At 39.8% G+C, this 27,547-nt stretch overlaps 1 protein-coding gene across 1 annotated transcript in view; it reads left to right on the forward strand.

Annotated features, from left to right (window-relative positions):
• Positions 1–338: 338 nt before the first annotated feature.
• The window catches only part of LOC139697370 (uncharacterized), a 37,737-nt gene continuing 10,528 nt past the window's right edge, over positions 339–27,547 (forward strand). The window contains exons 1-7 of the mRNA XM_071596050.1: positions 339–388; positions 5,729–5,990; positions 7,153–7,327; positions 8,203–8,319; positions 13,249–13,388; positions 16,546–16,868; positions 26,312–26,567. Of these exons, the coding sequence (XP_071452151.1) occupies positions 5,745–5,990; positions 7,153–7,327; positions 8,203–8,319; positions 13,249–13,388; positions 16,546–16,868; positions 26,312–26,567 (1,257 nt within the window). The 5' untranslated portion in view covers positions 339–388; positions 5,729–5,744. The remainder of the gene's footprint in view (positions 389–5,728; positions 5,991–7,152; positions 7,328–8,202; positions 8,320–13,248; positions 13,389–16,545; positions 16,869–26,311; positions 26,568–27,547) is intronic.

Below are 27,547 nucleotides of genomic sequence, written 5' to 3' on the forward strand. Positions count from 1 at the left end.
AACGCGATATCCTTGAAGTCCACCGTATTTTACGGCGAACACAAACCCCACCACTTTTCCGCTTTCAGTTCGTACGGTCACTCACGGAGATTGTTTTGGCTCAATAGGAATGTGTTTGTTTTCTTAATTGGAGATTTATCTTACACAACACTGCATATCAAAATAGGAAACTAATGTGTACCAATATATTAAGCTTGAAGGGCGAGGTAAACCAATATATATATTTGGACTTCTGAGTCCATACTTGTCACTAGCGGTTTGATAGAAAGGTGAGACAGTGCACCGGATAGCGGGAGTAGCAGGCCTGCTTAGCTGAACATTACTTGGTGGAAATGACCGTGGGGAGATACACATATCCAGCAGGCTGGCTTGCCATTTTCATCGTATGGTAATGTTACATTTCAATGAAATATCTATAGAACTATTTGATTTTGTAATAACTTTAACTTAAAAGCAAAATCAAATTGATATTCACATTATTTTATGCCAAGGCAACATATGACCAATATAAGATCATAACTATTTGATTGTGTAATTACTTTAACTTAAAAGCAAAATCAAATTGATATTTACATTATTTTATGCCAAGGCAACATATGACCAATATAAGATCATTAATTTTATACCATTTAAAATACTAACAGACATTACAGAAAACCTAAGTAAAACAAATAGAATTAGAATGTCTATGGCCACAGTGACTTTTCATAATATTAATTATTAATTCAAATATTAATCGGAAAATTTTGTATTTAATTAGTTAGTTCGATAAACTTAAGGTGCTAGCATTTAATGCTATGAGTCGCTTTATTCTACTATCCACAGTATTTATTCTTTAGTAATTTAATAAACGAGATCTTTCAAAAGCAATCATCTCAGATACAGGGATCAAAAAATGGATCTCATGTAATGCTATAAAGATTAGAATATAATCTATCAACACTCAACAGGTTAAGTTTATGCCATATTCTGCCAGTAGAAATAATTGGTATTTCTGCCAAATTTAAAAATAATATATTGACGGTTTAAATTTACTGAGGACTTTTCGCTGCAAAAATAAAATAAAAATGAACAAACAAAATTTATTCTTTTTAAATCGATATAAAAACCGTAAACACAGTAATCAACCTGAAGGTCGGCTTGGTAGATGATGGTAGAGTTCACCCATTACTAAGCCGGACGGCATGTGAAATTCACACATCAGGGTTGGGGGCCCGTTTCTTACCCTGTGCCGGTTTTGGTTCTCAGGGAGATCTGGTACCCGATTAATCGCATAGCTTGGGTGGAACCGCAAGTGTCGAGAGAGGTTTGCCCGGGAATCGAACCCGGGCCCTCCAAGTCCAGTAGTCCAATTCTCAACCCCTGCACTACCGCCACCCACTTAAATACTCTACCCACTTTATCTTCTTCTTTCAACTCGATACCGATTTCTTGAGACCGGCATTTTTAATAAATTAATCAATAATTAACTTGCATAATTGTTAATATTTTTTGCTTTTAGCCTCAGCATTCCCAGCGTTGGTCGCTGAGCATATTTACTACGATATTTCACGTCCCTATATATTTATTCCGACTCCATTCATAAAACCCTTTATCGAATATTTCGAAGAATTATTTGAGCCTCTGCTATACGTATGGCAACGGGAAAAGATTTAACACATCTGTTTGTGACAGCGCAGACACCTTTTTCTGAGGATAATAGCAACTAAGCCAAAGTAATGAATTAATATGCATTCATGGAAAAAACACTTAGAACCCAGCTAGTGTAGAAACTCATTATTTCATTAACTGAAATGCATTTCACTTCTAGAAAGATAATGGGTTTTATCAGTGACCATAACTACTAGTTAATTCTCCTATCTTCCTTCCTTCTATCCTCCTGTAAATGAATGCTTTAGATGGCTTTTATAAAAATGACGAGAATGGATACTATTTAACGCTATACTTAGACAAATATGCAGACTAAATTCAGTTATAGCCGTATGATTGCGGTTTGTTCCTGTAATACTTCATAGCCCATGAACTCTAAAAAGAGCATCGTGAAAACACATTATACTCTTAAGGGAAAAGACGAACCGCAACAAGCTGTCGCAAGATATCCCAAGTGTTCAAGCCATCAGAAGAGGTAATTAGGAATGTGAAGGTTCCACTTGTGTTTATTATCCACTTTTAGTTATTTATTCTCTCAACAATTATTGTTGGGAGGAAAACCTTGCTAAAAATTCAGTGTATTTCTATTGGAACATATGGATAAATATTAGGGATGATACCAAAATATTAAACCATACACAAACTTACCGCTATGTTATCTAATGGAAAAATATGGATACTCAGGCTTGAATTTTACTCACATCGGCACAAAACTACAAGTATTTGGGGGCACATTCTTCAGCTTGGCGATTTTTTGAAGTCGCTAAATGATTTTTTTTTCCAACGGCCAAGGTCAACGAGTTCTTTTATGCCTGCATATAGCGGCGGAAATCGAATATCTTCGGTGGTAAAATTATTGGCTAATTTGTAAAAATTGAACTTTCTCACCAATGCAACAATTTCGGAGTGAATGATTCGTACACTCTGAAATTGTTGCATTGAAATGCACATTAGCGGATGACTCCGTTAAAAGATACTGTTGCGGCATCTCCCGCAGTTTCTTTGGAATTTCTTATCAATGTTTGTAAGGCATCTACGATATCAAAGAAATAGGAGTACATACTCGAGTAGTAGTATTGCAATTTGATTCACAAAGGAGTGGTAATGATTTGCCAATGCAAGCTATCCCGCGGAAAAAGCAATGGTAATAATCGAAACATTAATTCAATTCGAGATAATTTATACTGTAATGGTGCGCAAATTAATTGTATACCTTGTCAGAAGATAAGAGAATACTGTTGCAGATAGTCGTGCCGCGTTATATTTCCCGGATGTGGGGCAGAAACCTCATCCTTTTACGCTAATGTGAATTTCGGTCAAACTCTGCCACAGAGAAAACCGATCTTTCAGATGTAACACTCGTGCTCCCATCGAGCAGAGAGTCATTACCCTCTGCTCACCTTATGTAGCGATATGAACAGTAGTCTTAAATTGAAATTCACGTGTTTAGCGACGGATTGTGTTATCTTTTAATGGAAAATATAAATTGCATGGATGAATATTCTTCTTTTCCGACACAAGTTTGAGCTGATAAGAAAAAAATGGTTTCTTGAGATTACTATTGGTGGGCCCTATCAAGGGCCATAAAAGGGGTTTTCAAAATCTGGTTGGGCCGGATCGAGTAACCACCACCAAGAAAATATTTATCTTTTGGTGATATCAATTATTATTTTGTTCTATTCCATTTTCTCTTGTTGGTTGACCAGCATTTACATGTAGTTACTCATTTTTAATTCTAATACGAACCTGTTTCAACAGAATCTATACTTTTCTCCTGCGCTCAATCGTGGGCCGGAATGAGAGATTTACGAGGCAGTACTCGTACTTGGCAGTGAGCAGGTTGAGAAGCATCTTCCTAAATGACCTACCACTTTGTTATATGAAGCTAGAGTGAAGTTTTCTCTATTAAAATTACTTCGGTAGGAGGATATTTGAATGATGAAAGTACGAAAATGAAGGTTCGCTAAGGTACCAATAATTTTACCATGGTACAAAAGATAGGATTCTTCCGGATGCATTGGACATATACCACAGAAACTTAGTGGAGCTAACGGTGGAAAAAAAATCAATCTGAATTTTCAGGAAAGTCAGGATTTTCAAAACCCGCCATTTGACAATTTTTCGCAAAGAATTAAAGGACGATTGGTCTCCCAAAGGAATCTTTCTTCGTTCATTACTATTCCTACGTGACAAATTGCGAATAGTCTCTTGGTCTTGCAGCGGCGAAAACGCCAAAGTATGATGTACATATTTTTATACCAATATAGTAGTAAATATTTCTCTTTCAAAATTTTACCATGATTAGTTTTGCCCGTAATCGCCACTCCGGATCTATAAATCAGTGAAGGTACGCGTGAATGTCAAACTTAACCTATATCATAGAGTAACCAGCTGGTTACTGGAGACTGCGCCTTGTCATGTGCGCTGGTAAAGAGTTCGAAGTGTTGAAATTCTGGTAAGCCACGATGTAAGGAATGCTATTTTATGCTATCTAAAGTTATTGACAATTCATGTGACTTATGACAAGAATGTAGAGGGAACTGAGAACACCATTTCAGTCAAACGATCAAGAAATTTTTCTGGTGCAAAAACTAAAATGAATTTTTTTAACTGCGTGCACTTAAGCACTTAAATCACATGGGTTGAGGATGATCAAGAGCTTTCGCTCAAATAATTGCGCTCCGTCTCAAAAGTGATTTCAATTACGTATGGAGGTAATATCTCCACATGAACTTACAACCTCTTGAGTACTTTGACAGCTATCATGTTCATTCACATTACAATGTTTTTGCCCGGATAATAAACATGTGGTTTTTCCTGTTTATTGTTCTCTTTCAAATAAAGTGACAGGACGTGGTCATCTGAGTGGAATTGAAAAACCATGAACAATTGACTTTTTTCTAGATTGACTTTTCCGCTTTCAATTTCTTGCCGCCTTTGAAATTTCTCGCTGTAAATTACTCTTAAATGAAAATAGTCCATCCGCGGAGGACGTGATTACACAGTATTTTGAGGAATCAAGTGGAACACCCCCTCCCCTCCGCTATAAACGCACAACTATGGGATTATAAAGCATTTTTGTCCTGGGCCTATTCCGCAGTTGACAGCCTCGCGGGTCTCATTGGAAAATAGAGATAGAAGGGGCCTCGACAACTGCATATTTCGTAGCTCTTTACGGGCTCGTGCATGACTGCGTTAGGGTAATCGGTACAGCACAATGGATATTCAGATATGCTTTCTATGGTAAAATCAACTTAAAGTTCTGTCGAAGATTCCTTACTCATTTCATGAGGGCGATGACAACTATTTTGAGGTTCAAATATTAATGAACTTTCTGACCATATTAGAAAACTTACAAATATTTCAAAACAGAGGTTATAACATAGGCCACGTAGAGCACAATGTTTGGAAGAAACACGACCTTATAAAATACCTTGATCTGCGGCGGGTTTAAATTGTTTATAGTAGCTGTAAAACTATAAATATCTGCAATGCTCTGATAAAATTCTTAATTACTATCATAATTATTAAATTACTGATGTGGAAGATTTTCCCCAAGCATAAGAGCAAGTTGATAATGCGATTCCTCGCATGACCATGTCATTTCTTGTACTCTCATTGAACCTTTGAAGGAACATAAGTTAAGCTAAGTAGATTATCTCAATTTTACTCTATGTCAGCAGGGACTTTAATTACGAAAGGTCCATCTCTTAACGCACAGTAAATTCTACATTTTATCCATCCTTCGTGAAAAAAATTCTCAGTAAAAATATTTCACAACGATTCCAGTTGAAACGACCGTCCTCAAATAAGTGGGATTCTTAACCAATGGCGAACATGTTCGCACTCACAATACATTGTTCTAGCAGTTACACGTTTTTGTCGAAGTAAAACGATAGACACCCATATCACAGGGGTAAAAAATATCATATCAACAATTAATTTTTAGAAATTCGAAAATACTTTTCAATCCACGCATTGTACTCCTACTGATAAGAACCAAATATGGCTCGTGAGCTGCCCTCAAGACCACATCTTGCTCACCTCACGTGAATCATTGTTTCTCACGCTCCTACAGGCAATGCTTATGCTGGATGTCGGCGACGGGATCTATGACCATCCGCTTGCCACCACCTTTGAAGCCCAGGAAGGAGCTGTTCGTGTTGGACGTCGACACCGGATCGGACGATGCCCTAGGCATCCTCATGATGGCGTCTAAAACAGCGGCGTTGGACGCGGGAATAGAAGTGATGGCCATCACCTGCGTCAACGGGAACACCCACATTGACAACGTGGTTGTCAACGTGTTGAAGACGCTGAAGGTCATAAATCGATTGGATGTGCGTATTATCTTTTATATGCATCTTCCCCTACACAATGTCCCTTGTGAGTCACCGTTGGGGCGTTTGGGAGAGGGTGTTAGGGTTATTAATGTTGGGCTATCAGTCCAGAGATTGGTATGTACCAGTTGCACAAGTTATCCTGTGTTCTGCCATTTTTGTCATTTCTCCATCATGTGGAGAGGTGATCGGATGCCAATTGAGTAAGTTGTATGTGAGGAGATAATTTTTTAGTTTGTTAGTGCTTCCTCAGTGTGTATCATAGCCCTGCATGGTCCAACAGGGAAAAAGCGAACCCTTGAAACTCACGGTTCGATAGTGCACCTGTCAAATTTCATCGTTATTTTACACTCTGTGGATTAAGAGGGCGGCTTGGACACTTTCATCGATATTGTGCGTTAAAAAAAACGATTAAAATCTTAACATTAAGTTTTAATCAGCGTCGAGTCTAGGAAACTCCATGTCCTCCTATAGAAATTTACAATTAATCGAGTGATATTTTACATTCTCTTATGATAGTTTTTCAGAAGCCGGGCACCTTTTCTCTTCATAACGATATTTTCCTGATAAAAAAATTCAATGTAAAAAGCAAAGTATCTTCTTTCATCACGAAACCCTTGGGTTAATAGTATTGCCCTATGATCCATCTGAACTTCAGTAATACTTTGCGGAGCGGTATCCAACTTCCAGTAAAAATTAGGCTATCTTGATGTGCTCACACTATATATTAGCTAATTATGATTTTTTTGCACAAGAATCATTTATCCTTGCTTAAATCGACGTTTTGCTTAAACAGAAATTCTAGTGATACAAATGACGGAGGATACATATTTGTTAACAATTCAAAAGTAAATTATTTTCTAAAATATAAACAGGGTTTCTAGAACCTATGATATCAGCAGCTATACCGCTGATAGCAACCAAAAGCACACGGTTCAGATGGAGATGCGTGCATAAATTCAGGTAAGAAGGCTAAAAGTAATTTATTGGTTTTTATGCAATTTGTTCTTTTAGATTCAAAAAGTGACTCCCCGATTATTCAACTATTCTTTTCATTCTGTCCTGAGGAGCTCTTGGCTAATGCTAGAGCGCGAAAGTGAAATTTACTGTTGTTGCGGCACACTACCCATGAAGAAAGTAATTAACGCCGTTCACCTTCCAGATTCCGGTGTATCGCGGTTCGACGAAATCTCTGCAGCGCACGCCACCTACGGATAACTTCTTCGGCGTAGATGGCTTCGGGGATTTCTTCTTCGAGGACGCTCCCGACCCCAGGGAGTACCTGCAGAAGGAACACGCTGTCAGCGCGCTCATCCGCATGGTGCTCGAAAACCCAGGTAGGGCAGAAGTTCCTCATTTCGTCACCCCAAACTCTGATCAGAAATAATGTCTTTCAAAGCTCTCCGAGTTAGGACTCATTTTGGTACAGCGAAAGTCAAGATATTTCAGAATTAATACGGTCTCCCACCAAGAACGAAAAGGGTCTGGGCGGGAGTCGGTGTTCTAGCTAGTAAATAGAAGGCCCTGGGTTCTAAACCCCCACATAAGAAGCCCGCCCTTTCTAACTTCAACTGTCCATACAAATTTGTATAGCCTACGTCAATAAGCTTGGCCACTTGGATTAAATACTTTATTAGGATATGATTATATCTCTGGGCTCTGATATTTGCTAGTTTGGAAAAAATATGGAGTGATATTTGAAGAGATTGGATATTATTTTGCTAGTAGTATTTTGCAAAGTAGGAGAAGAGAACGGCTAATGATGTCTATATGTGTCCGTAACTGGGCGGAGGGCACTCGAGCTGTCGCACGCATACGCAAAATTTTTCATTTCTCGGAAAAGCCCGGACAACTATTAGAATCACACCTCCAGGATGCTCTAGAGAAGAAGGGAAACATCTGATGTTTGGTAAGGCCCGTAACACCCTTGACCCGTGAATGACCGCTATTTACTGTCTCATTTCTGCTGTCACCCTGAGTGTCATTGACAATATCCTGCATTCTCCATTCAGTGGTGTACCCCATCATCTGCTGAAGCTGACAATATATCTATAGTACCCGTACTGTGTGCTCTTAACTAGGCGGCTCGCAACCGAATCCATTCGCATCGAACGAAGTGAAGCATTACTGTGCCTAACCCGAATAAGTCAATCGTTGAGTATTAGCTCTTATTATTCTTCTTTGTATTAAATCTTAAAATCATTTCTTCCAGGGAAAGTAAATATACTGGCGATTGGACCATTGACCAACATAGCCCTAGCTGTGAGACTCCAGCCCGATTTCCTCAAGATGATCAAACGACTTTACGTTTTAGGAGGTGCTGTGAACGGTCAGTATCAACAATAAAGCAGCAGATTATATTAATGACCAAATAATTCAAATTTATCACTAATATATTTCCATATATATATCAATTTTTATTTATGCAAATTATATTTATAAAATAAATTTATTTCCGAGCAGGTTTAGTAGCACTGTTCGATCTTCTGATTCAAAATCTTGCGTTCACTTTGATCCAGGAGAAAAGGAAAGTAAATTTGTTAACTAGTGTAAAATTGCAATTCAATATACTATATTATCCATTGATATTCCCGATTCCACCAAATCACGTCCGAGACTACTCAATTCAATTCATAAAGCGGCATACAGGTATACCCAATGGTGAACTTATATCCTGCTGTCATCAAGGCAAGTCTTACTAAGACAATTAAACGAAACTAAATAGCTAAAAAACAAAAGATTTGATCGGATGAGCATTATTTAAGCTTCCGACAAAGTGATTAGAAAAGAAAAAAGTCCATTTGAAATAAATCAACAGACGCAGGCCATGATAAAATAGGAAAATTATTATTGTGTCATGAGTGGCGTATGATTGTCAAGGAAAAGGCAAGAATGGCTGTTATGAATTTCACTAATCGATTTTTTACGATATGCAAGCTTTTTTTCCAAAACTCTTCCTATGTAACCTTGAGATTTACAGTCGATATTCACCAATGTGGAGAAAAAATAAACACGCGATTCTTTCGTCCCTTTTGATTCTCGAAATTCTTCAGGTAACGCGGGAGATTTTTTGGGAGAAGAGAGAATCCCTGATGAGAAACACGACCTGGTTCGAGTTTTCGCAAATTTACAAGCTTAAGTTCGTTGTCCAATAACGTTCCGCGGATTTATGAATTTTATGGATTCCAGCCCAAATCGATGAGTAAAAGCAAATGGTTGAGCGGAATAGTGGAACACCCTTACCCGCAAATCCTCAAGAAATATGCGATTGAATGACTTTCCGAAATTCTAAAAATACCGTTTTTCTTTATAAATAATCACCGTTTTGATTTTTAAATACACAAATAATTCGATCCTTCCTGTCTGAAAATAATTAAGTATTTGCCTGGCCGTGAAATGCCAAGTCTTGAATAATTACGTGAAATAAATTACCAATTAGAAAACCACGAGGGCTTAGTTATTAATCCATTAAAAAATCTTTGCGAGCACACGCAAAGTAAAACTTACAAGTTTCCCTTCGGAATATCGGCCACTGTCCAAGCGTCAAAGGTGGAGGATTTTCGCCAAATATTTTTGTCGGAGTCTTCTTTCCGTTTTGACATTTTTCATCCACCTCGAAGATAAGAAATCAACGTGAACAGCGTCCTTCAAAACTGATATGTGTTTACACTTGAATCGTGCCGCACGTACACTTGAATCGTGCCGAGAAGTCGGCATCGACATCTTTCGGAGGGCGCGGTCCCACTCGCGGCAGAGAGTGTTTAATGAACTTTAACGGCTAGCGAAGAGATATCCGAATTGGAAATCTTACGTCATAGGTATTGGAAGTTCACGCGGATGCCCTCGGATCAACATCACGCCCCACTCACAACATCTTCCTTCCGGATGTCAATCGAGCTCTCTCAGGTGTCCATTTGAGTCACGCGAAGGGAAACGGGAATCCACCACCCTCTTGATCCATTCCAAAATAAATCATTGCTTTATTTATCATGAGAGGTGAGCCGTGAAAACCAACCAAACACTTGTAAAAGTCAAACACACAGCACATTTCGGAATAGTTCCCATGAAGGAAATTAGTTGATGCTATAATTTCACATTGTTTAGCCAACAATTGTAAAACTGTTGAGTCCACATTTCAAACAGTGGATATCATGAACATTGTCGCCGTATTCGAAGCCAAAGGAAGTGTGCGATCAGCACTTCCTTTGGACTGGTAGGAAGGCAAAAGTCTCCATTATAAACTTCAATACGCAAAACCTAAATTTTTAGATTTTGCTGAAATAATCGCAAGTGAAATTAATTTTGATATGATTTGTAAGATTTTTTTTAAACATAGACCTCCGGTGAACAAAACAGTCAATAAATAAAGAAAGACAACTGCGATACTCGCAGAAAACACATAGCGATACAAATGTTTACATATCACAGACGCGCTTCCTATAACACGCCTCCAAAGTTTACTTGATCTCATTGAAAGGAATGGAAATAAATATATGAGGAATTATGAGTAGTGAAGGTCACGACCGATATGCGTCCGAAGGATACAATACGAGCATATCACATTAGCCAGGAGGAGCAAAGAGTCAAAATCAACCATTTTCAAATTTTATTGACAGAATTGTGAATTTTTGATTTGGCACATTGGCGTGAGTGAAATCAATCACTAAAAGTCAACACTTGAGAATTTTTAAAGTTTTTGCTTAGTTTAAGTTTTTCTCTCGGCGTGGTCGACTAGTTGGTCGAGCGCATGTTTACTGGCCGGAGGACCAGATTTCGACAGCTGTTCGGTAACTTTAGACACCCGCAGTTTCGTCCAAGTCTCGTTTTTTTCCGGGAGCCAGATTTTTTGGGAAACCGCAGAAGGAACTTAGCAAGAGACATGCCCCTTCCCCACCCTAATTGTGTGAATTTCACGCAACTTACGGCTTTTAATGCGAGTGAGATCTGACCTCAACTATCAAACCAACCTTCATGGCCAATTCGTCACGGACAAAGGGTCCCCCGTCGAAGTCTGAGGGAAGGTGGAGGACACGGGTGCAAACCCCGCTCCGGGAAAGGTGCCGTGTCACAGGCTGACTTGCGCTATGCACTCGGAATTTTCGGCGCGAGACGACCGCGACCCTGGGAGCATCCGGAAACACCCGTGAATGTGCCGGCACACTCCGTGAATCGTCAAGGCTATGCTAAATAATTTAAAATACGGGGGAGGGCAATGGATTAGCTCGGTGGCCAGTTTTCAGGTTTGTTTTGGTCCGCCAGAGAACGCCCTATTAGTAGAAGCACGGCACATACCCGCAAAATATGCAGAGTTTGCACGTCGCTGTTCGTTGCAACCCCGAATAAGAGCTTTCAAACTGTAGCAATGTTGCACTCTTGGTCCCCGCGCCAAATCTGTCTAGCACAGCACATTCCTCCGATATTTTGCAAGTGAGGTATTTTCATCCAGCCCATTGGAAAAAGTCTTGTCTTAAAATGAAATGGCAAGCATGATCAAAACCGTGCGAAATCACAATGAAGAATTTTCTATCCTGAACGGGGGTGACGAACTGATGGTAGGCGTGCCTAAAGTGGCAAGCAGAACAATTATTTTGGCACCCAAAGCTGTGCGGGAGCTACGGGCAATTCCACGGGACTCATTCGCAAAGGTTCGCCATCCCTGATCTAGGACGATTCTGGTTTTTACTCCGATGGTTCAAAATATTTGATCCTAACTTAACTTTTCAGGTATTGCGAGAAAATTCAGGAGATACATGTGTCTGTATAAAATTGTCGAAATGTGTCCGAATGCGGGCAAATTAATTCATTGTTTGCATTTTGATAATCTGATATCAGTGAATCTCCATGTGTGGAATCTCCTTACATTAGTGAAAGTGAATTTTTAGAGGTAATGAAATTTTGAACATGGCAGTTGGAGAATAATGCATAGAATACCTCTTATTACCCAAAAATTAACCAAAGAGATTGTTAACTAAGGAAATTACATATCCATTGAGACCATCTTTTTATGAGATCGCAAATACTAACGCGTAAGAATTGTAAAAGGTCGAGAGACGTTTGAAGCTTTTAAAATTACATGTGGAGCTAGATGAAATAAAGCCCAAAAGAAAATATTCACGAATAGTAGTAGAATGCACCAGATCCAACAGTTATAGGAGAAGAAAGAATGAGATGAGATAGGCACTTTATGATGTGATAAAATCTTGCAAATTTTCAACCAGAAAAATACATGAATTCATAAAACAGTTATTTGTTTCATTCGTTATAACATAACTCGCAGATTTTTTCAATGATCTTTTATTTTATCGCAACAATATAATATCTATTTTCACTACGGCATATATGCAAAAATCATATACCACTAGCGGATTCGCTAATGATAGACCGAAGCAAAAGCCACCTTCAACATTTCTGAAACTACATTCTATTGTAATGCACACGTAACTGTAAATGACGATATGTACGAGGGTCATCCGGAAAGTAGTACCCGTTCGTGCCGCATGAAGTGCTGACGACGCGAGTAGCCGCTGGACGAGGTCAGATAGCTTCAGTGGCTTGTCTGCCTTCTCTGAGCCAAGTTGCGTGACGCTAGCATTGCCTGTGTTGTTTCTGTGATTGTTTACAATGTTTAAAAAAATTGAGAACGCCGCCAGTTGTGAAGTGAGGGCAGTGATTAAATTCCTCAATGCAAGAAACGTTCGCCCATGTGATATTCATCGCCAATTAAAGGAGGTGTATGGAGACAATGTAATGGACGAGTCGTCTGTTCGGCGGTGGTGTCGCAACTTCAACATGGGGAGGGGGAACACACACGACGATGAGCGTTCGGAGAGACCGTCTGTCATTACAGACCAACTGGTGAGCTCAGTTGACGAATTCGTGAGGAACGATCGGCGCGTCACAATTGATGACATCTGTGAGCATTTTCCCAATGTTTCTCGAACAATTGTTCATGAAATTGTTAAACACCATCTGCATTATGCAAAAATTTGTGCAAGATGGGTCCCTCGCGTATCTCAATGAGCTGGCGGCGAAGGACTATGCAGCAGGAATACAGAAACTTGTCACACGTTATGACAAATGCCTTAATTTGCTTGGAGATTATGTTGAGAAGTAGTTTAAAGTATCCTCTTTCAAATAAAATTTTTTATGTTTGTTAATATTTACTTTTGTGTCTTTATTTCACGAACGGGTACTACTTTCCGGATGACCCTCGTAACTGTGAAAATGACAAACCTTACGTTCATATTCTATTTTTCAGGAGTCGGAAATATTAAACCAGGCGTAGAGTTCAACTTCTACATGGACCCCTTAGCAGTGGACATTGTTTTGAACGAGACCGTTAAGCCAATTTGTCTCATTCCATGGGAAACGGTCAAGATCAACTCCTACATCGACATGGTAAGTCAAAATAACAAAATATAATATTATTTTGGAATTGGTTGTAACAGCGGACATTCAAGTGAAGAAGTTAAATAATTAAGTGAAGAGTAGTCAAGAATTCCGTAAATTTGCCAACTGAAAGTATGTATTCACCATAATTGCCGAAAAAATGGTGTCACTAATTTATCTATCTTCATGAAATTTCGAATTTTTCAATTAAAAGCACTTCAATTAAACAATTTAACTTTATGTGCGTATATGCAAGGCAATATGGTGATTTATGTATGTTTAATGTTTATCATCGGATATTAGTCGCTAATTATAATTTATGATAGTTAATTCAAAAAGGGGAATATCCTTTCATCACCAAAGTGAACAGAAAATAATTTTGTCAATCAATAAAGAATATTTTCAATGAATATGAATTGTTGCAATTCGTGTGGACAATTCCTTGCAATGCATGTGACATGAGTGATAACAACGGCGCATTAAAACGACATGAAATAGGCAAGCTTAAGTAATGAAAAACGATTTTCCCTTCCTTATAATGTTTCCCGTCGTCATGTCTATTTTGTAAGATAATCAACAACTTTGAAATAGTTGAAAGATCAATTAAATTATGCTAAATTCAAATCAATCGGTAAATGTTCACACTTCGTGTTTTTAACCGGCCATGGTTTTGGCACTCTACCATCAATCTTTCAACCGAGTCATATTTATTTATCACACCAGATACTATACATTTTGATCATGTTCCCCGAAGTTCTTTCTCTGAAATATTTACTTATTATTTCAAGACTAAACTTAATATTTAATGAATGGTAAACCAAGATAACAGATATGAGAACCACTTTATCCGAAAGTACTGGAAGAGAGAAAAAAATAAATAATACAGTAAAAATTAAAATTAAATCAGTTCCAAAGAAATTCAGCTTAAAAATCAATAGTGGGCGCTTGACCGGGTAGAATTTACTCATGATGATAAAAAACCGACATTTTCATATTTGTACAAAAGTAAAAAGCTAACTTTCTAACGTCTAACTTCCTATCATTACATGGGGAGTGCGGCCGAAATAAATCCATATATAAAAATTGTAATTCATCAATAAATCAATGGAAATCATGAATAATGGTAAAAAGCACCCTTGTTACCAGTTACAGGAGAGGGTAGAGATAGGTTTCGGCTTTCGTGCCGCATCATGGGGTGCAGTTTTTTAGTTGTTTTGCGGTATATGTGTTTGCATGAGTATTGGATGAAGGGATTTTTGCATGAGTGTGTGCGCTGCTGTGGGTGTAATTTTCCGTGTTGTTTTTTTGCATGTGGTATTTTTCTTTTTTACGGTTGGTGACCTAACACCCCCCGCCACACGCCCTTGCGGCGGCTTGCGGGGTATTATGTAGATGTAGATGTAGATGTAGGTAATGCTTTATGATGCAATTAAAACTGAGAAATGTAAAAGTATGTGAGTATGGTACAAATTGGATTTTTCAGAAACATAGGAGATTTTTAATCATGCTAGATAATTTAATAACAATATTAAAAAAAAACTTCCATCAACTTGTTCACCACTTTTCGATGTCTTAGTTATTCCCTTGTCCTCGACCTCACTCCACTGCCAACCGGCAAATGAATCCTGAGAGTTGAACTTCGTTTTACCCAATGACTCTTCCACGTACAGTATCCTTGCCCCAACCCTCTCATCACACGAGGACATACGTTAGATGCCACTGAATAATAACTTTGTATACGAGGTAGGGAAAGGAAAAGGACAGCCATGCAGGATGGAAATGAGGGAAGTAGAATTAATTCGGACTTGAAGAAGGGTTTATTGTTGTATGGGGTTATTAGGTTGTGACTTGTAGGCGAGGATGAGAAACATATCCGCGTTCGGTCTGTGTTCATACAAAAACTACCTAAAACGATAGAGTACCAATTACTGCTGGTATGTATAATGACCATAAATCTTCATTGGTGTAAAATAAACATATTTATACTTCCTGTTGAAACGCATACTTGAAATTACCATAAACTAATGTAAAACTGCCGTGTACATGCCAGAGAACTCTGATACTTTTAAGACGACTATGTTCTCATTAGAGCTAACCCATCGTCTTCGTCATCGGGCTGATAGCTGTACGTCAGAAACGCTTAATGCGACGGCAGCATATTAAGTGACTCTATATTGGTGGGGTGTTCAAATGACATCCTCTGACTTTAAAAGAGAGGGGTTGAACACTCCTTTCTCCTCTACCCCCAATTCAGGCATTGAAGTTTTCAGGATCATGGTCTAAAATTTACTTTAAATCCCTAATTTATGATTTTCGAAAGTCAAGGCCCTAGACTTTCATAACTAAATCTTACCCTTATGAATACATCTAATTTTTCAGTAGTGGATGAACAATTGAATTTGTATTTGCTTTGGTATTAGAACAACTACTGATTTCTCGGTATTGATACTAGCCGATTCACTTGATTTTCCAAATTCTGTTGCTAGTAGGTACCCTTAAATCGTCTCTCTCTCTCGTATACCTATAGATCTTACCTCATCAATTATTTCCTGACATTAACTTTCAAAGTGAGCGAATAGGAGAATTGTAAGAATTGAAGAGGTCTATATTTTCCGCATTCCTAATTGAAGTGATCAAATAGCGTTAAAGATGGAGGGATGTCCGATCATGCTAATTGCTGCGATTGGTTTCGGGTTCACCCGTGACCCTCGGAGTATTTCACTTCACAAACCAAAGACTTCCTCATTTGAAAAATTGGGTCTTTCTTCTACAGGCGCTAGAGAGAAAGCTTGCGAAAATTATTACGTGGGACGCAGAGTTATTTTTTTGTCTGTTTCCTATTTTTCTATATGGACCTTGCAAGCCAACGCTTGAGTGTGTGGCAGGGAGTGATTACACACCATTCATGCAACATTAAAAGTTACAATTTCAGTTACAATATGCATAACCTATGCATGGGTAAAAATGTACTTTTAATTTCATAGGAGAGGTTAAAATCTAATTCGCATTAAGAATTTCCGCCGATAATATTGAAAATTTAACATAATATTTTAATATCTTTCCTGTTACTCGGAATTGGAGTTTAAATGTATTCAACGTTTCAAAATCACCACCAAGACCACAAACGCACAACATTCAACAAATGATCGTCTTCCTCTTATTGCAGGCGTGGAGGAAGAATGTGCTGGGAAAAGTAGAATCGCCCGCGGTAAGGTTATTGAATCTCGCTGAGAAGATATCTTCCAAGAGCGATGACGAGCAGTGGATAAGCTCCGACAGTCTGGCCGCGTGGAAAGCGCTGAACGTGAATTGGATGAAGAGAGACGGCTCAACGTGCGGCGGGATCCCCATGCATGCGACCGTCGTGACCGGCTGGGGGGACGTCGCCGGCGCCCTCCTAGTGGATTACGCCAACAACACGGGGATGGGACCAAATATCGAGATCGTCGAGGAAATCGACGTCCCGGCCTTCAAAGACATGGTCATCCGGTGCCTCCGCTAGCGACGTGGCGCCGAATGGGAGGCGTATCGGTACGGCACAAGCTGCGATTCGCACCAACTTGGCGAATCGATCCCTGGGAGTGAACATGAGATTCCTCACGGGACATCATTCGCTATCAGCCGTCGATCAACCAAGGCGATATAGAATTTAGTAGTTTTGCACAAATGTATTCGGTTGGGACACGAGGCGTTTACCTAACACTGCAACATGCTCGTGCGCCAAGTCTTGCCGCGACCGGAGAAATTTGTGGAAAACTACAGTTCTTCGGGCATCAAGAGACTCACACCAAGTCACGCCCAACTTTGTTATTCATATCGATCGTTAATTACCGCGTGACTTGATGAGACGTCAGCCATTGAAGCACCTTTTTTGTCGGAGAGAAGCGGACATGAAAATAAATCCTTCCGCAAGTCCTCGCATTTTGAGGACTCTCACGCGAACGGATTTTTGGCCAATTACAATAAAGAGTGACCCCCTGTTACAAAGAATCAAAATGACTTTCGTTTTATTTTCTTCCCTATCTTTAAACCATCCTTTCCCCAGATCCAATCTCAGTGAATAATTGATTGTGGTCGAATAGCGATCAGATAAGGTGCAACTTCTATTTGTACATGGTACCCTGTAAGCCACCGCTAGGGTGTGTGGTAGGGGGTGATTCGACACCAGACATGGAACATAAAAAATTAAATATTTCTCAGTTTTTATTCGAAAATTATTTTCTACATTATTCAAATAATGTAGATAGAATACTACAAGCACATGCACTACAGTACCTAAGTGAGCTATACCTCTCTGCGCATAAGAGAGGTTCCGTTAGTAGCAAGGACAATAAATATCACTAATAAATAACGCTAGATGACATATTAACAACATAGTAGGCTATTTAGAATGGAAAAGAAAAATGCGTACTTTCCCCCGTGGCGCGGTTGGACAACGTTATTCTCATCCCTAACCGTGCGTGGCCCACCCATGGACTACAACCTTGTAGTGGGAGTGCTTGCACGTCCCGATGACCCCTAGGGCTGTGCTAACGGGAGCAATGATAATTGCTCCTGGTAGGGCCACCCATACCAGAAAGGTCGAAGGTTAGGAGCCAGACGAAAGGTAGTCCACGCAGCGTCTGTTCCTCAGTGAGGCGGCTGCAAAAGCGTCTGACCTCAGTTGGGTGGCCATTGAGTGATGGTGTCACGTTAAAAACACTGCTGAGGATGGCAGCGGGAAACCACCTCAATTATTATTCCAAAGACCTTAATGATGGCCAGTATGGAGAATATGAGTCCTAGCAATTATGGCACTCGGCCCTATCGGCCGTGTGTCGTGCCCGGCAGCGGGAGAGGCAGGGCTTCCGCGGTCATCATCTCACGAAAATCTTGCAAAGCAAAACCGACAGCAGCAGGGCAGAAGACGCAGGAGAAGAAGACTGAATTAGTTAGAATAGGATCTTAGAATGTTAGGGCATTGTTGAGGACAGGAAAATTAGAGAATATAAAGAGGGAGATTGGAAGATGAAATGTAGATATTTAAGGTCTATGCGAGGTGAGAAGGAAGGATAGCGGGGATTACTGGAGTGATAGAGTAATATACAAGCGGAGTGGACGAGAGCCAACGAGGGGTTGCCATAGTATTAAATAAAGAGGTAGGAAGAAGCATAGTCAACATAGAACAAAAAACGGATAGAATATTATTAGTAGAGATTAAGTCAGAACCGACGAACTTGGTCATTGTTCAGGTACACATGCCACCAAGAAATCATACGACGGAAGAAGTCAATAGGATATACAATCAGTTAGAGGACATAATCGCGTGTGTTCCAGCAGGGAAACATTTGATAGTGATGGGGGATTGGAATGCGACGGTAGGCGAAGGAAAAGATGGTGACGAGGTCGGGGACTACGGTTTAGGCACGAGGAATGACCGCGAGGAGAAAGCAGTTGAGTTTTGCAGGAGGCAGGGGCTAGTCATCATCAACACTTGGTTTAGACACCACAAAAGACGCAGGTATACATGGAAAATGCCAGGTGACTCAGAAAGGTATCAACTAGATTATATCCTGGTTAGACACAGGTTTAGGAACAGTGTGATCAATTCACACCGCTCCCTGGGAGCGGATGTGGACTCTTATCACAATATAGTTGCTATGAAGAGTAGCGTAAGTTTTCATAAATAACAATAAAAATGACATATTTTAAAAGGCTCTTTGTTATAGATTGATCTTCTGTGTTAGTTTGATACAATGTTTTAGCATCATCAGAAAAAGCGGTTCATATCGTAGAAAAGTGGTCTATAATGAACGAATCAATGGATAAGTTTCTACGATTAAGTACGAAGTAAGCAGGGGAAGAAACCATGCAATTTGAACCGAACAGCTTAACTCAGCTCTTCTCAACACTCCGCCTTGGTTTAGCGTGAATGGTAACGAGTATGTAATGCAAAGGTATCTTGTGGCCCCTTTAAACAGAGCATACTTTGCATGCATTACTTAATCTGCTTCAATACAGCAGGACTCACATAATTTAAAGTTTTAGGATGCATGAGCTATGATAAATTCAAGAATGAATGCATTGGTAACACACATTAAAACATAAAACAAAGTAATGAAATCATTTTTTTAAAATTTAGGCTATTCCCAGCTACGCTCAGTTATATAGTTTTTATCAAACCCAAGTTTGACCTCTGTTTAATCAATTGGCACCAATTCGGTTCCTTAGTTAAGGCCTCTGCATTCTGTTCCTAGGGTGACTCATCCTTCACTTTCTGCGCACCTTTTTGGGTCAAATCTTTCATAAAGCTATATTTCACATCCATAAATTTTAGTCGACGACGTTCTCATTTACTTTGGGGGTGAATGCACAATTGCCTGCCCTGTAAGTAGATCAGTGGCCAATAATACAGTGCGAATACATTGCAGTACAGTGCACTGTACATATGATTTGAGCAGCAGGCTGTTATAACTCGAGGATACTGACCTATAATGAGCGAATTGATAAGACGAATTGGTCCCTACAACTCTGAAATAATGTGTCATCGATTTAAAATTTTGATTTAAAAAACAGATATCAAAGGAAATAGTTAGGCAGTATATTGTTCTAGTTTAATCCACGAAGAGTTTGAATATTCGTCGTTATTGCCCGCACAATCAGTGTTACCATTCCATTCGGGGACGGAGGTTCAAAATAGTCACCTCCCCCCGCCCCCCTCCCCAGAAATGAGGAATAACGTAGATCCTCCGATTCGGAAACCCCGTAATATACCATGAAATTCGATATTTCTGAAGCGACTCAATGAAAAAACGTGACGAATTCATACGCGCCATCCATTTAAAGACACAATTTTTCCCATATTACCCCAATACTGGAAATCCATTTCGGGAGGTTTGGTTCCTATGGGAAGAGACCATTGGTATGGTTTCCGGGCGGGAATTCCTTCCCACCGTTCACGGATTTATTTTTCGAATCCCGAGAAAAGTTTTTCCGGAAATGGGGAAATTTGCAGCAAGAAATAACCACGAGTGAAAAGATGGAACCAGAAGTTGTTTTGGACTGTAAAACACGCTAGGCACACTGGAGAGAATAATAGAGAGGTTCTTCAAGATCATAAATCCGATTAAGACTGTTTTATAAGAGTTGAAACTCGATCACTTATGGAAAGAGGAGTATTATGAAATATTGAGAGGCATGTGCTTACAACTTGTTAGATTAGCAGTTGAAGCCTTAAGCAATAGATAAGCTAATATTCTCAGAAGTGAAGAAAATTTTAAGTTCCTGTTAAGTAATTTAGAAAAACAGAATTCTTCAATGAGCCAATTACTTTTAAATGGAATAAAATTTGAATTGATTAAACGCAGAAATATAGATCTTGTGTCTCTCAAAAAGTACTTGAGCAACGTTAGTTGTTTATGTGAGATGGAAGGTAATGAATATTTTGCCTTTTCAAATAAGAATAAACTTGCATGATTTGAGAAGTCATTAATGGAAAGACTTTTTACAGGAACATTTACAGCAGAAGTTGCAAGAAAAGAAATAAAGGATGTCCATACAGAGATTTCTTACATAAAATCAGAATCTTATCCGAAGTGTGAATTGACTAAAGCAATATCAATTACTGCATCAAAGCCTAGCCCTAAGCACGTAGACAAAATATTTGTTTCTCTAAGGAAGGAAATAAGTTCATACTTGTATGAAGCTTGGAAATAAGCTTATATATGTATGAAGCCACGCATTCTCTCAATCCCGACTTGAAGATGCTTTTAGACGCAGTGATAACAATTCGACCAAAGCCAACAGAAAATGAAATACATTTTTCCCCATCAAGTATATTTATTGCAAAGCAAAGATCACGACTGTCTGATCGGGCAATTAATGCTCTATGCTTCTTAAAGTTTCATTTTTAAAATGACAAATAAAAACTATCTGAAGTATATTTTAAATTTTCAACCGAATAATATTTGCATTTGTTTTCCATGTTGAATAAGAAATACTTAGTTTTTCCACACAAACTTTATTTTTACGACCGGGTTTCGACGAGGATCGTCATCATCAGGTAATTATTTCAGAAATATACACACATATATATACCCTTGCAATGCTGAACATATGAGGTGAAGGAGTAAGGGACAGAGTTATTGGTCAGTATGGCTAGGGGGGGGAGGGATTACGGGGTGTAATTTGGTCGGAGAGTGGGTGGGGACGGTTAGTCCTTTGGGCAGGCAGGTAGAAAGAGGAAGGAGAACGGGGGGGGGGGGTCCCCCTTGTTCTCGGGGCTGTTGGAGGGAAACGGTTGATGTGGGAGTGAAAGGTCGAGGAGAGGAGATCTGAAAGATGTTTTGAAAATTGGGACGCACCATTCTTGTTTCTGAAGGAAGCTTGGTGTTCCTTGAGCCTTTCCTTGAATTTCCTTCCCGTTTGCCCCACGTAAACGGCTGAGCACTCACAGGAGAGTTTGTATACTCCACTCTTCTCTAGATCTGGGATTTTTTCCTTCCCGTTGGTTATTAAGTTTTTTAAATTTGTTTTATTGTAAAAAGCGGGTATGAATCTATCCCTTGGTATCCTACTGGTGACTTTCAGGGACAGCTTTCCTAAAAAAAGGAATCTTTGCCATTTGAAATTTTTGCCAAAAAAATTTGCCAAAATTAATCTATAGCACCGCCCCCGAAAGAGACAACACGGCCAAATGGCAAAGATTCCTTTTTTTAGGAAAGCTGTCCCTGAAAGACACCAGTAGGATACCAAGGGATAGATTCATACCCGCTTTTTACAATAAAACAAATTTAAAAAACTTAATAACCAACGGGAAGGAAAAAATCCCAGATCTAGAGAAGAGTGGAGTATACAAACTCTCCTGTGAGTGCTCAGCCGTTTACGTGGGGCAAACGGGAAGGAAATTCAAGGAAAGGCTCAAGGAACACCAAGCTTCCTTCAGAAACAAGAATGGTGCGTCCCAATTTTCAAAACATCTTTTGGATAACGGACATTCCAGTGATTTTAAGCTGGAAATTATGCATGTGGAAAGAAAAGGACCCCGGATGGACGCGCTCGAACAGATGGAAATCATCAAGAGTGAAAGGACCAAGTGCAAAATAGTTAACGACGTATTATACACCTTCAGATCTCCTCTCCTCGACCTTTCACTCCCACATCAACCGTTTCCCTCCAACAGCCCCGAGAACAAGGGGGACCCCCCCCCCCGTTCTCCTTCCTCTTTCTACCTGCCTGCCCAAAGGACTAACCGTCCCCACCCACTCTCCGACCAAATTACACCCCGTAATCCCTCCCCCCCCCTAGCCATACTGACCAATAACTCTGTCCCTTACTCCTTCACCTCATATGTTCAGCATTGCAAGGGTATATATATGTGTGTATATTTCTGAAATAATTACCTGATGATGACGATCCTCGTCGAAACCCGGTCGTAAAAATAAAGTTTGTGTGGAAAAACTAAGTATTTCTTATTCATTATGAATCGTTTCCACAAAGTGACGGCGGATACTATACAGTATTTGTTTTCCAGTAATGCTAAGACTAATAAATAAAATATTTATATGAGACTGGGAATGTTAATATATTGTGTGATATAAATAAAAACCTACTGTTTACTATAAGGTTTGGTTAAATAAAATTTATATTAATTACATTATTTATATTTTGAGACACTTAGGCAAAATGATAATATAGTGACCCCTATTAGCGCTCAGGGCAAAAGATGCACTAGTCATGAAATTCCGGTCGGCGTGCATTCTCGGAATTATATCTACTAAAGTTTTGCGTTGACCTATTACATATAGGACTGTCAAGAAACCTCTGAAAGACTGCCCAGGGTCGGGAACCCAGTGACATTCTCTGCGGATTTTCTGTTTATGAGCATTCACTGTTGCAATCATTATTACAGATGATAAACGGGAATTAAATAAAAAAATATTATTTCGGGGATCCTCGGGAAATACGATTTCCCGTTCTCAATCCCCGGAGGTTAAAAAAAATCGGGAATTTGGTAACCCTTGGTGCAATGCAGCAGCACTACTAAAGATTACTACGGCAGACACACAGAATACTACAAGAGTACTCCCTTTCCCGCGATTGTATATATAACTTCTGGATTGAACAAGTACATCTGCTGGCTAATTGCATTCAACAAAGCCATCGGGAGTTAATTCAGTAAGGCAGTAATGTTTGCGGTGCCGAATTTTCTCCCCAAACGGAAGGTATGCGTTGCTGGAAAATATATCAACTTGAATAATAAAGCCGCAACTACAACTCGGGCTTCCCCAAAATCTAATGCCGACGGTTACCCGCGTAAATAGATGTGGCACGCCCCCACGATGGATGGAGCGGGTCACTTGTCTAGGTCAGCATATCTGCCCCAGCGACGACAACTACCCCATCTGTCGTCATGCATATTCCCCCCGTCGCGAATTCCCTCTAAAAGACGGGACCAAATATCAAGTCCCCGACAACTTACACGAGAGATGGCGGGCTTTGACGGGCAAGGAATATTACCTTGAAAGAAGTTCCTGACCGCGGCCGAGGATAACTTGACAAACTCATCTCACGGTATCTCAATGCCATAGCCTCTCAATGGTGCTGCGAAAAGAAATATGATTGAAATCATTCAAAGCTCCTCACTCCCTCTATCAGATACGTGTTTCGACTTCGGCGTCAGTATATAGGTCGTGATTATCGGGACTAGTAGGGAGACTGCGAGTGTTCCCCTCCAGAATGTATCTCCTTATTTCGCTTCTGTGCATCGGAATTTTCAGGTGAGATTGTAATTTGCCGAATTGTATAAATGCATGTTATTTATGGAGGAGACCCTTCTTTCGTGGGGATTTGATTAGGGCCTGTTGCGTAAGTACATTATTGTGACAGCAGACCTCGTTACGCTGAGTAATTAAGGCGTGGAAATGTTGAAATTAGTTTTTTCCGAAGGTAGATACTTGGGGAAAAATTGTTAGCTTTCTGGCATCGTGAATAAGTCATTCCTCTCACTGTTTCACGGCGTGTTACGTAACTGAAAGTTAGCGGCTTAGGATTCCAATAGGTTTTCAATTCTTGGATTGCTCACACGACGGTTTTTCGAAAGAAGAGTCTAGACTTAGACTTTTGTTCTAAGAATAAACGTTTCTGTGAAATACAATCGCAGTTTTTTTGGGTATGTTGAGGATGGGTTGAAGGTGAATTCTCAGCTAGTCTCGCGCTCCGGCTCTCGACTGCGAGAAATCCCGTTCGGTGCCATGACAACGACCTTGGATTAATTCTGGCAAGGTCCGCGTGGTGTATAAGTGATCTTTTTTTAAGCACAAAAATCATGTACTTTATGAATATATTTACAGATTTCAAAATAAAAAAATCGTGGCAATTCGTCTGCTTGACTACCATAAACAATAGAAATATACCGGCAATAAGGGTGCTCCAATTTCATCCGCGACAATCTTGCTTTCAGTATTAATTGATACTTTATTTATATTTATACCTTCAACAGGGACAAAAGCAGAGACTCAGGACGATACCTGGGTCAGGAAACAGATTTCGCCCTCCATATTTCATGGGTGGGGTTAACACCCGTGAAACCGTTAACACCGTTAACAACTTCTTGTGGTGGTAGAGGACTACTGTGTTGATATAAATGAAAATGGCTGAAGTGTAACACTCGATAATTCTAAATTTAAAAGTACTAAAATTGTTCCAACTCCAGATTTTCGTTGTGAACGCAAAAATAAGACTTGTCTTTGCCGTCGGGTTGGATCAACCTTTACAGCATTATAAGTATTTCTATTTTTAGCGGAGCTCCATTTAATCCACGCAGCAAATAATATACTGGCATTTATTAATTTTCATCTCACTAGCAGATGCGGCTTTATGTTTAGAAATTTCGCTCTCTAAATTCGACGTTGAGTTTAAAGCGGGGCCTCTCCGCGGAGATTAAGTTAATGGCCTGGACTCTTGAATCAGCGCTGCGAGACAGAAAATTGACGATGCAAAAAAAGTATTGAAAATACTTTAATTTTTGAGAGATGATCTGGGGAGTACTAAACTTCCACTCACTTAGCCATTCTGGCACCAAGTTGTTTGATTACCTGGAGCAATTTACCTGGGAATCTATAGAGGTCGCATTGCTAAAATTTTTCGTATGCTTATATCACATCGGTAGATTTCGTATTATGCCCTGTTTACCACAAGATATGCCCTACTTGCTCAACTTATCAAACCCTAGAGGTTGTTGAACAAAGCTTACAAGCAAGATAGTTTAGAAGAAAAAGGCTGTCGATTCCGGATGAATTTTTCGTTTTCTGGATAGAAATTCCTTCAGAAAAGGATGAGCTCGTCATATGAGGCGACGCTACAAAACTTCCCTTTCCCTTTTGAGAGCAAATAATTTTCTTGTTCCCATTCCTTCCCTTTTATTTTGATGTCACTTTATCCTACACCGCTATTTATGTGAAACAAGGTTCCTGAACCTTCCATGTCAACCCTTGGTCCTTGTACCCTTTAAAATCGATTGAAAAATACATTTATATATATTTGGGTGTGATGCTGTCGGAAAATCTTCTCCATGTTCAGTATTTACTATCAGTGCCATCATACGGGGGATCATTTTTCTTTCCCACTGACTTTAATCACATCGGTTGGACTTAAATAAGCGCAACTAATGCAGTATTTTCCAGTATTATCATTGTTAACGAAATTCACTTTTCCCTATCTAGTTCAAAGCACAATACCATTTAAATTAATTTTACTCCGCAGCACTACCTGGTAGAATATAAATCTTTCGTAATTTCATCCTAGAAAATAAAATATCCAAGTCTAAATATGGAATTTCATTTAAAATGAAATGAATGCCGTTGAATTACGAATACCACCTCACTAAAACTTGTTGGTTCCGCCAAGCCCTGCCGTTTTGATGCTCGTAAAATATGATCTCATTTTTTGGTAAGTACATCCGCCCAGGATGATACCGGCACTTGCTCTACAAGGCTGGAGTGCTGGGACCAGCGCCCCGTCGGCAAGCTCGTCATGGATGTCGACGTAGGGAACGACGATGCCTGGGCCATCGTGATGGCGGCCTCGGAGCACGCGTCCTCCGAGCTCGGGGCCGAGGTGATCGCCTTGACCTGCGTCAACGGGAACACGGAGGTGGACAACGTGGTCGTGAACGTACTGAAGCTGCTCAAGACAATGGGCCGGCTCGACGTAAGTGACAAATTTCGGATTTTTTCGCATCTCGCACGAAGGTTGAAGGGAATGATTTGTGGTTACTGAATTCGGATAGTCTCTTACGTTGCTTTGAGAGAGTAGGGAGGGCGGCATTGTAAATGGGACGTCGAGAGAAGTGCCGATTTTCCCAAACGTGAACCCGCGAGGAAAACGGTATTTGGGTATTCCATCCCATAAGCAGAAGTAAACGAGCCAAGCTGCCAGACCGATGGTTCCTTTCTTCTATTACCATGTTCTAATCATCCTCATCAGTATACCGAGTCTGTTAATTCAAACTTCAAATCGGAGAATCTTAGCCTCAATTTCGATCACCCGAGAAACTTATGCAATTCAAATATCGCTCAGGAACGTTCCCCACTCACTATCAGAGGAAAATATCTACCGTGTGAAAGAAACTCCCTTTCGTGAAAATTAATCTAAAAATTGTTTTTTTCGAGAAAAACCTTGGAATATTTCCAAAATTTACACCTGAGACATTAAGACCGGTTTTACTATTATTTTATTATCGTCATCACCCGGTGAACAGGTGAGACCCATGTGACCAGACAGAATAATGGCGATGATTCATCGGAAGGTGCTGTCTTTCAAGTTTATGTTAAAGAATAGGCCAATATTTGTTTTATGGGCATATATTTTTTTTCTTTTGGGGGTTAGCTGACAGGACGCGTGACCAGAACAGCCCCCCACCTTTCATGTGTTTCATTTTAATTCATATAAGTGTCCCCCAACCGAATTCCCAGCGCCCCCTCTCCGGTCGATTCTTTTAATCGAAATAAAGAACCTAAGAAGTATACTTCACCCTTTTATGCTACATTCCTATTGGAATTGTTTAAGGTCGATGTTTAAGTACTCAAGTAGTATTTCTTTTGCGAATTTCATCACGTTGGAGAGAGAAGAATAGATGAGACCTAATTCGAGAGGGTAATTCTCGTTCCATCGCCCACCCCAGAGAATAA

The sequence above is a fragment of the Hetaerina americana genome, unplaced genomic scaffold (assembly GCF_022747635.1).
Source record: "Hetaerina americana unplaced genomic scaffold, ioHetAmer1.1.p SCAF_1, whole genome shotgun sequence".
Lineage (NCBI taxonomy): Eukaryota > Metazoa > Arthropoda > Insecta > Odonata > Calopterygidae > Hetaerina > Hetaerina americana.